At 38.0% G+C, this 9,742-nt stretch overlaps 2 protein-coding genes across 3 annotated transcripts in view; one reads left to right on the top strand and one right to left on the bottom strand.

Moving 5' to 3' along the window:
• The window catches only part of LOC107730775 (apoptosis regulator BAX-like), a 6,442-nt gene extending 5,654 nt beyond the window's left edge, over positions 1-788 (bottom strand). Inside the window, exons 1-2 of the mRNA XM_016541711.1 lie at positions 425-788; positions 318-348 (exon numbers count right to left, since the gene is read on the bottom strand). Of these exons, the coding sequence (XP_016397197.1) occupies positions 318-348; positions 425-446 (53 nt within the window). The 5' untranslated portion in view covers positions 447-788. The remainder of the gene's footprint in view (positions 1-317; positions 349-424) is intronic.
• A 560-nt stretch (positions 789-1,348) lies between these two features.
• The window catches only part of aldh16a1 (aldehyde dehydrogenase 16 family, member A1), a 9,713-nt gene continuing 1,319 nt past the window's right edge, over positions 1,349-9,742 (top strand). Inside the window, exons 1-15 of one of the 2 annotated variants that reach the window (XM_016541709.1) lie at positions 1,362-1,400; positions 1,617-1,714; positions 2,564-2,663; positions 2,764-2,890; positions 3,128-3,285; positions 3,410-3,487; positions 4,439-4,785; positions 5,217-5,375; positions 5,489-5,645; positions 6,164-6,239; positions 6,367-6,472; positions 7,056-7,186; positions 8,607-8,774; positions 8,887-9,091; positions 9,193-9,378. In XM_016541709.1, coding sequence (XP_016397195.1) covers positions 1,628-1,714; positions 2,564-2,663; positions 2,764-2,890; positions 3,128-3,285; positions 3,410-3,487; positions 4,439-4,785; positions 5,217-5,375; positions 5,489-5,645; positions 6,164-6,239; positions 6,367-6,472; positions 7,056-7,186; positions 8,607-8,774; positions 8,887-9,091; positions 9,193-9,378 — 2,085 coding nt within the window. In that variant the 5' untranslated portion in view covers positions 1,362-1,400; positions 1,617-1,627. Of the gene's footprint in view, positions 1,715-2,563; positions 2,664-2,763; positions 2,891-3,127; positions 3,286-3,409; positions 3,488-4,438; positions 4,786-5,216; positions 5,376-5,488; positions 5,646-6,163; positions 6,240-6,366; positions 6,473-7,055; positions 7,187-8,606; positions 8,775-8,886; positions 9,092-9,192; positions 9,379-9,742 lie in introns of both variants that reach the window. The other variant, XM_016541710.1, reaches the window with a different exon arrangement.

Here is a 9,742-nt window from a genome sequence, read left to right as displayed (position 1 = left end):
TTAGAAATTTAGAAAAGTAATCAAAAAGTAATCAAATGTAATCAGTTACATTACTTTAATAAAGTAATTGAAAAATTACACTACTTATTACATTTTAAGTAGGGTAACTTGTAATCTGTAACCTATTACATTTCCAAAGTAACCTTCCCAACACTGGTGGTTCTTTCTCTGTATATCTTCAGGTTAATGACTTTCAGCCCCATAATGCACCATCTATTCAGTCTATCTATTCCAGTGTTGACTAAAACTATCCCCGTGGATGATGAAGTTAAAATGCTGCATACAACGACATCACAAGTTTACAAAGTGAAACGTACCCGATTAAGAGTGCTTCTCCAATCTGGTCATCTGTAGAGCGAAGAGAAACATCAGTAACAAACATCTAAGATCGCTTAAAGAGCACTAAGCAAACACAGCCACTTACCCAGCGAGACTTCGCAAGCCATATCAGTAAAATATATCTATATATATATTACTGTTGATGTTATTTAGTGTTTCAGGTAATGTTTTCGGCTGGGTGTAGCTATGGGGAATACCACCCTATTTCAGCAGGCTACTTCAACTTTTGTGGAGTTCAAGAACAACTTCTGTGTGGCTGCGCCCTCCGGAGGTCACTTATGTCGGCCGCCTACGTCATTGAGGTCGCCTCATGTCAGAAATGTTACCACTGCATTCCAAAATGATAAATGAGTTACAGTAATGTACGCCTTACGATGAATAACTGCCAATGTTATAATGGGTACTTTTCTGAACTGGGACAACATCGATGACGTAACCTTCAAGATGGCAAGTATGGACGCCTTCCTGAAATCACTGACTCGTCCATCTGATATCTATGCCATTTAACGACTATAAAGTCCTGTGCATTTTTTTAACGTATTACTTATTGTAGTGACAGCTCAGTCTATTTTTGTGAATGATGATGAGTTCCTCTGCTGTCTTAGTCCAAGTATGATCTAATGGAGTTTAGGTTGACGTCGACAACAACTAGTGTTGCCATGTCCACTTATTATAAGCGTCTCTGGGATTCTTTGTTCATAGTTTACTTATAAATACAGGCAGTAATGGGTTGTGTGTTTTCCATGTAATTAATTTCTAATTATTTAAAGTATATTTTATTACTTTAAAAGTAGCCTAATTTAGAATAAAATTACTGAAAAAAGACACTATTTTGCAACAACTTGCAATGTAGTCTTGATAAAACTATGTTTATGCAATCTATGTTTTTTTCTTTTCTTTTCTTTTCTTTTTTATGGTGTTCCATCCAGGCATTTCGTCAAATCGGGGGAAAAAACAAGGTTCGCTCATCTTCGCTTTTTTGGCGGCTTGCTATTATACCTTGCGCGATCTGGCAACACAATAACACAGGAAGAAATACCAGCCCAGACTTGAAAACTCACGTTGAGTGCTCTTTTGAATTGTTTAATGTTTACTTACGTTTTTTCTTGCGATCTATATAATTCGTCAGGTCCTGCTTGTTGTTGTAGTTAGTACTGGACAGCTTTGCACATTTGATCGCTGTAATCAAGTGATAGAATCACTGCACACTCTGTATTATTATTTTATTTTGAATTGGCATATTTTTCAGAAGTCAGTAACAATTATTATTTCTATAGGTTAAATTGTTATGGCAGGTACTTCGACAAAGACTGTGCACGACATCTTTCAAAATATGGAGTATGGACCATCCAGCACTAGCACGGCAACTGCACAGGTAAAGCGCTGATTCCTCGGGTAAATTAACTTTGTATCTTAAATGCATTTTAATACATTGAATCGTCCGTTTGTTACTTATGTATCGTTTAAAGCGTCAGAGCATACTGCCACCTTTTCACCCAATGTGTAAATGGTTTACATGTGGCCGTACATTAGGATGCAGACAGCTCACGAGAAAAGCATGTGACAAGACGCTTGTTGTCCTCTTGCTGTAAATTTGCATTAAAACACTATGGATGTCTCAAACGAGTTCACTTAAAAATGAAAATGTACTCATTACACATCCTTAACATGTACCAAGTCCATATGACGTTTTTCTTCTCATCTCAAAATAACATCTTAGGCAGTTGCCAAGTGACAGCTTTAGTCACCAACTTTAGGCATATTTTTGCCATGCAATTAAAGTGAAAGGTGACTGAGCTTGTCAATGTTTATATGTCTTATATCACACATAAAAAGCCAAAGAGAAGTTATACAGGTTGGAACAACATTAGTATAAGTACATTTAATTTTCTTGTAAACTACACTTTTAAGTGCTGTGAGCAGAGTTCAATATAGTTAGCTGTTCATGTATTTTGTGAGAGCCATATGTTCTATGAATGATCTACTGCAACCTTCACCCTGTTTTCACAAAGCCACTCTATTGGTTCTCTCAGAGAGGTGGAACAACCAAACTACAGTTTGTAAATCAAACATGCTTGTTGTTTGAATCATCAGAGAAATTAGAATTTTCAGTTCTTAATTTTAAAGTGTAATGTCACCCTTGCTGTCCAATTTGTGTGAGATATTCATTCCACTGAAACACAAACTCTCTGGAAGATGTCCATTTTCTGTGTCATTCTCTCAGTCATGGCTGGTGAAACACTCTCGCGTTCTTGGCTTCTTCATTGATGGGAAATTTTTCAGCCCTGCAGATAGACAGACCCATGATGTGACTGATTCCAAAGGTATGCATTATTTGATCTTTTCCTTAAGTGCATATCTGTTATATAATCTGTCATGTAATGATAAGATATCTTCTCCTGCCCTCCTCCTGTCTTTGTACAGCAGCGGTGGTCTGCAGCACTGTTTGTGCTAAAGATGAGGATGTTGCGTCTGCTGCCTCATCTGCAGCTGGAGCCTTCAAAACCTGGAGTGAATTGAGCTGTTACCAAAGAGCCAAAGTGTTACTCAAGTACTAGAGCTTAACTTAAAATAATATACAGAAATAATTAACCTATCACATGATAAAGGCATTTATAATGTTACAAAAGATTTCTATTTCAGATAAATAGTGTTCATATCGATATCGGAATTATATCGTGTCGACCGAAATTAAGAAATATATCGTGATATCAATTTTGGCCATATCGTCCAGCCCTACACAGTAATAGTCATGTTACATCATTATGAATATATGTCTGTGCCCCAGGTTGGCGAGTGTCCTGCAAAGACACAGTCAGTGTGTGTCTGAGCTGTGCGAGCTCTCTCAGTCTTCTACCTCTCCCGCTGTGCTCATTAGACTGGCCCAGTACTATGCCAGCTGGGCTCAACTACGAGACACGCTCATGCCTGAGTGGATCCCACAAGGTATGCCAGCGTTTGTTTGTGTATATGAGTCTGAGAGAAAGAACTTGTTGAAGACAGTGAGAAAATGTGTTGTAAGTAGGAGGCATGGTTGTAAGTCTCATGTCATGTTTTGTCTCTCCACTAGGCGTTGTGGCAGTGGTTGTTTCAGATGACTGTTCCGTCTACTATCTTCTGCTTAAGGTTTTGCCAGCTCTAGCTATGGGTGAGTCTTTCTCTTAAAACATGATATGATACATAATATATGAACAATAATATGATACTTTCTTTTCTGAGTTTCATATACTCTCCAGACATTCAAAGGATGAATGAAGTGACATAAAAAAACAGAAGAAAAAATAAGATAACATTTTTTTGTTTATTTTTTTAAATAACTTGCAGACAGCAGCAGTTAAGGCATCTGTTAACTTGTGTTGACCGTAATAAATCTGTGGTGCTTTCAAAAAATTGCATTGTTGCAGATGCAGCCCTAATGGCACATAAATTACATGTTTCACATTTAAAGATAATACTGAAAGTTATAAATTAATTTTAAAAATCAATTTTGTACTTGACCCTAGTATTGATTGACAGTGTTTTGAACATCTTCCCTATGAAATTGTGTGTGTGGGGGGTGTATTTTTTAAACCTTTTTCATTGGTTTACCTTTATTATTATTATTATTATTATTATTATTATTATTAGTTTTTATTAATAAAATATTTTACATTTTTTATATTTTCCATTGTAATTTTAGTTAGTTTTATTCATTTTGTGTTTTTGTCATTTGATTGGTTTTGTTTTTAAAATATATCTATATTGTTTTTATTATTATTATTTATTTTTTTTATGTTTTAGTACATTAAGTTAAACTAACTGAGAAATGTTTCCTTGGCACTAGCTGAAATAAAATGACTATATTTCATTTTATTTTAGTTCATTTTTATTTTATTTTAAGTAACAATTTTTTGTAGTTTTAGTTATAACTACAGTTAACTATAATTATAACCCTGCTTTAACAAATAGTATATACATTTATTATTTAAAATAGCTTAATTCATTAGAAGTTGTTACTCATAAATGTAAAAAACTAGTAATCCTTTCTGAATGAGATGTGAGGGTGCAAACCAAACCGTGGCTTAACCATTATTTATTTACATGTCTATTCATTTTCTAGGCAATGCTGTTATTGTGGTGCCTGGCAAGACTAGCACTCTTCCTGCCCTTCTGTTGGCTCAGCTGTTTATGGAGGCTGGAATCCCTGCCGGAGTGCTGAATGTGGTCTCAGGCAGTGAAGCATCACTGGGTGCCAAAGTGGCTCAAAATCCACAAGTGAACTACTTGACCTACAGCGGAAGACAACATACTGGAGAAGCCCTGGCTAAAGCAGTGGCTGGTTGGGGAGTCCCCATGTCTTTCTCTCTCTCACTTAGCTCTGTGTGCACTTTTATCATCTTTGATTCGGCAGACCTCGACAGTGCTGTGGATGGAGTGATAGAGCTGGCCTTCGAGAAGAAAAGAGATGTATGAAGAAAAAAAATGCAGTTATTTTAAATTGTAACAATATTTCACACTATTGCTGTTTTACTGTATTTTGATTTTAAAAAATGCAGCCTTGGAAAGCACAAGAAATTATTATCAAGAATATTTTAAAAAGTCTTAACTATTTTAGTATATACAGTATATATTTTACAAGTTTACAAGGTTTTCAGCAAAGAAATTAGGAAAATATTATGCAGTATTTCTGTATGTATTTAATATTTAGGTATCTAATATTTAATATATACTACTTGTTATTTTATTTTAGTGCTTATTTTCAAAAAGAAAACCAGTTAACAGCACTTCTGCAGTACCGCCATAGTCTGCTAGGGGTGCTCATTGATTAAACTACTTGTCATGTATAGAACAAATATAATAATTATCTTTTTGCCTGCTTCTCTCTTTCGCTTGTCCAGTTCCAGTGGGTGCTCTGTGTGCAGGAATCAGTGTTGGACAGTGTTGTGGCCAAGCTGAAGTTAAGAATGACTGGGATGAAGTGTGTTCCACTTGCCACCGAGACTGACAGGAATTTTATAGAGGCTGCAGTTCAGGAAGCCCAGCAGCAGGGGGCGACAGTGTGTGGACATTTAAGTTTAGATGTCACCAAATATTTTAGGATGGTTTTTTTAAGCTTTTATTGGACGAATGCTTTCATCTTTGGGTTTTCTTGTTGTTTCATATCTTGTAGCTGATGCAGTCATGTCCACCTGCTTCTACTGGTGCTCTCTACCCCCCTACTGTACTGTGTGGACTGGCTCCTTCCTGCGAGTCTGTGATTTCACCTCCTCCAGGCCCTGTGCTGCCTCTCATATCCTTCAGGAGCTCTGCTGAAGGAGTTACACTCGGTGAGGCTGAAAAAAATAAGAACTGATTAATAAAGACTTTATCACAGTCTGGAGAAGTTGACGCTAGTTGCCGAAAGTCAGAGCCAGTCAGTCTGCAGATTTGAGTTGACAGATTTAATAGAAAATCGTGTAGTGTATGATGGTCACAGCCTCCGATTTGTTTTTAGCTTCAGATTATGATTCCATCCAGTCGGAGGATATCAAACATGTTTGATGTTTTCAGAACACATTGAACACACCGATTTTAGAACACATTGTTTTCATTTGTCACGCATCTCCTAGCAACAAAGCGCATGTTTCTGCATGAGTTTGTTGTGATCTGAACAACTTGAAAGTCTGGTAGTGTGTGATCCTCAGTTGTGTAGTGTATGATGGCCAGTTCTCCTTTGTCACTCTTCTTCTCGGTAAGTGTATGATGCCTAGTGTTTTAAAAATCTGTTCAGATTTTAAAAGTCATGTAGTGTATTCCAGCCTTTAAGTGAAAAGTTGAACGTTTTGTGATCTGTGGTTGTGTATAGGAAACCACAGTCCTTATGGTCAGGCGGCCTCCATCTGGACTGAAGATTTGACTCTGGCTTTGGAGTCTGCAAAGAGGTGCATCCATGCTTGATCAAGTACTTGGGCAACCATCAGTTGTCTTGATTTCATTTTGATCTTGATCTCTTACTTCCTTTGTTTTATCTCTTTTTCTCTCACACCCTCTCTTTTTCTGTCTCCATAGTCTGTGTGTAGGTTCAGTGTGGGTGAACTGTCATTCTGTAATGGATCCTGCATTGCCTCTGTGTGGACGGAGGGAGAGCGGGAACTGCACAGATGGAGGCAGAGAGGTACAGTATATTATGGTCACATGTTTAGTTTCATGTACTGAGAATGGGATTCAATGTTGTTACCAGAGTTGCCCATATACCACACCATGTTACAACACAGTAGGGCTATTGTAGACAGAAACAATACTGTACTACATCGATGTTTCCTGTTGGCTCAATTTTTGAGTGGACTTTGCTGTTCTGATGAGCATGAATGGTATAGGAGTGGAGCGACTGAGCAGAGCGCACACGCATAGAGCGGGATAATTCGCAGAGCGTCACACCACGTGAAAGTGAAACCTGAGCGGTGAACTAATTTTCGGCAGCCGAAATTTCGGTGCATCTCTAATTATTGGCGACATCAGAAATGGATATTATATAATAGATGCTTTTTTGAACATTTTAGCAATTTAAAAATATTAAAGAATTTTTTACACGGCACCCCTGCTCTCGACAGCGGCACCCCGGTTGGGAAACACTGGTCTATGCCATTGTTTCGGTTCCTTTGGGTTTCTGTACTATATTTCTGATTGGTTGTATGGTCTTGTTTGGTGAGCAGTTTTGAATGTCTGACTCCTTTTAGTGCTTTTTGTTCCTCCTAAAGGGTCTGTATCAGTTCCTTCGGCCGTCACATTCACCCTCCTTCCCTCGCTCCAGTCCCAGCTCTATCAACTATGCTGATTTTGGCTCTGCAGTTTCCAAATTCATGATACCTGAAAGATTTGATCCTTCCAGGTGGGTGTGTTGTGGCTCATAGTTTAATGGTGAACTGCAAAGTGCATATAGGTTTTGTGTCATAAAGTGAACAGACTAGTTACAGCTGGTATAAACATAAATATCATCAAAAGTCTGTCTTGAGAAGTATTTAGATTGGGTTTAGATTTTAGCACTAACACCTCATTTCTACAGGGTCATTCCGTAGTCAACTGAGCCAGAGTTTTGATTTTTTTCCTGGTGAAGTATTTAATGTCATGGATGAATATTTACTGATCATTCCACTATTTTGTAGATAGTGTTTAGAACTGTAGAGGGGTCAAAATGACTTGAATTTGGAAAATGAAAAGATTTGGAGCCAAATTAAAGGGGGGAAATTACTTTAGAAAGGTGGCATAGAGCAAAATAGTTCTGTTAGTAAAATTTGTAGTCTTTAGGAATCTTTGTTGCATTGTATGCCAATGTTGAAAAACATTGTTGCATTGTATGCTTTTTGTGTTCTTTTTTGCAAAGTTTCAATAAAATCTCAATATCCTTTTAGATTCTGGTTCTTAAACCTCTTTGGTATCTTCATTTCTAAGGCCATATATGGTTCAATCCCAGTGATATGGGGATCTCAATGTAGCTCCAAGTGCAAGTTGTTGAATTTGACCCATTTTCAGTTTAAGCCAGAAGTATACTTCTCTTGTCCGCATTCTAGTCAAGTCAAGTCACCTTTATTTGTATAGCGCTTTATACAATACTGATTGTGTCAAAGCAGCTTTACATTGTCAAACAGGAAAATAGTTTGTCAATAATGCAAGAAGACAGTAACAGAGTCTGGATTGCGGACAATTCGTGTGACGTAATTTGTTCATCTGTGCTCACAGTCAGTGCAGTGTGCTTTGAAAAGCTTGCGTAAGACGGAACACAGAAAATAAACTATACCTGAACTTTTACCCAGGGAAGCTTCTGAAATTTGACACGGAATGACCCTGTACTAAAATCATAATATTTTAATTGATTTTCTTGGTATTGTAGTGACACTACCAGCAGCAAATTGTGTGGGACTTTCCACTCACCTCTCTCTTTGAAAATGAATTGTGGTGTTGCTGGAAAACATTTTTGAGCAGCTTCCTGTACTGTAGTTCACAATGCTTCACTACTTCCTTGCACTTCACTAACTACCTCTCTGCCCCATAGAAATCAAATCACAAAATACTGTAAAATGCACCCTGACTTCAAAATTGATATTGATTTTCCTTTTTCCCCCTTTTTCTATTTTTCTGTACCGATGAGTTGTGTAACATCAATTATATTATTTAATAGTATTACTGTATTTTTAGTACTTAACCTTTAGTATTTAAAATGTGGCTAAATGACCACTACTGCTGTCTGCTAAACTCAGACCTCCTCTTGTCTTCTTCTATGACCCATTTCTCTCTTTTTCTGTCTCTCACAGTGTCCCTCGCTTTTACTACCAGTTCGTGGGTGGTCAGTTGCATAAAGCTGACTCGGGCTGCAGCAGGTCAGTGTTGGCCCCTGGGGGCGCTGTACTGGCTCACTGCCCAGATGGAGGCAGAAAGGATGTCCGGAATGCAGTAGAGGCCGCCATTAAGGTCCAGCCAGGGTAGGAGCATATGAGAAAGTTATCATGAGGATAAAACATATGGACCAAAACAAATTTAGGTCAACCTTTTTTTTTTTGATAAAATAGTGACAGAACTACTGTGTTGTTACAGGTGGACGAAGAAAAGCCCCACTGCACGCTCTCAGTCACTTTATTCACTTGCTGACAGTCTAGATAAGAGAAGACGGGACTTGGCTGTATCGATCCAGACTCAAACCGGCATCTCATTAGAAGAGGCAGAGAAAGAAGTGGAGCTTAGCGTCTCCAGACTCACTGATTGGGCTGCACGTTGTGATAGAGAGCAGGGTGGAACTCCAGTAAGAACCTACATTATTTATTAATTAGTATTGGAATGTTTGAATGATTAACCCAAGATTTCATTTGCCTGCTTTATAATTACGTGTCCATCTCATTAAAGTTCCCGCCCCAGTCTGGTTCCGCCCTGTCAACTCCTGAGGCTTTAGGGGTGCTGGGAGTGATTCTCCCCAATTCCAAACCGCTGCTCTCTCTGGTGTCCTTGCTAGGGGCAGCTGTTGCCATGGGTAATGCTGTTATCATGGTGCCAAGTGAGAAATACCCTCTTCCAGCTCTTGAATTTATCCAGGTTTGTTACTTTTCAAATAAATACATTTCTGTATATGTCAGGGACGCGGGAAGTAGGGGTGCTGAGGGGGCTGCAGCACCCCCTGTTTTCACATGGTTGCAAATGCAACACCAAGTTTGTTCATTTAAATGTATTCAGTTTTAGCATTTAATAATTTATTTGTAATGATCTCTGAAATGTAAATTGTAAGTGGGCTATAATAAACCCATATTTATCTTTATAAACTTGATTAATTTTACTTGTGATGTTTTCTATATGGAATGATTAGCCTAATCCTCATGAACACGTGACGCTGGCGCGTGGTATCAGACATGAACTATACAGAATGCGAACAAGATTAACTTTAATACAAGGAGATAATGGC

Source organism: Sinocyclocheilus rhinocerous, unplaced genomic scaffold (genome assembly GCF_001515625.1).
Source record: "Sinocyclocheilus rhinocerous isolate Xijiao unplaced genomic scaffold, SAMN03320098_v1.1 scaffold549, whole genome shotgun sequence".
Lineage (NCBI taxonomy): Eukaryota > Metazoa > Chordata > Actinopteri > Cypriniformes > Cyprinidae > Sinocyclocheilus > Sinocyclocheilus rhinocerous.
Note: the sequence above shows the minus strand (reverse complement) of the source record. Positions and strands in the feature narration are given on the sequence as shown.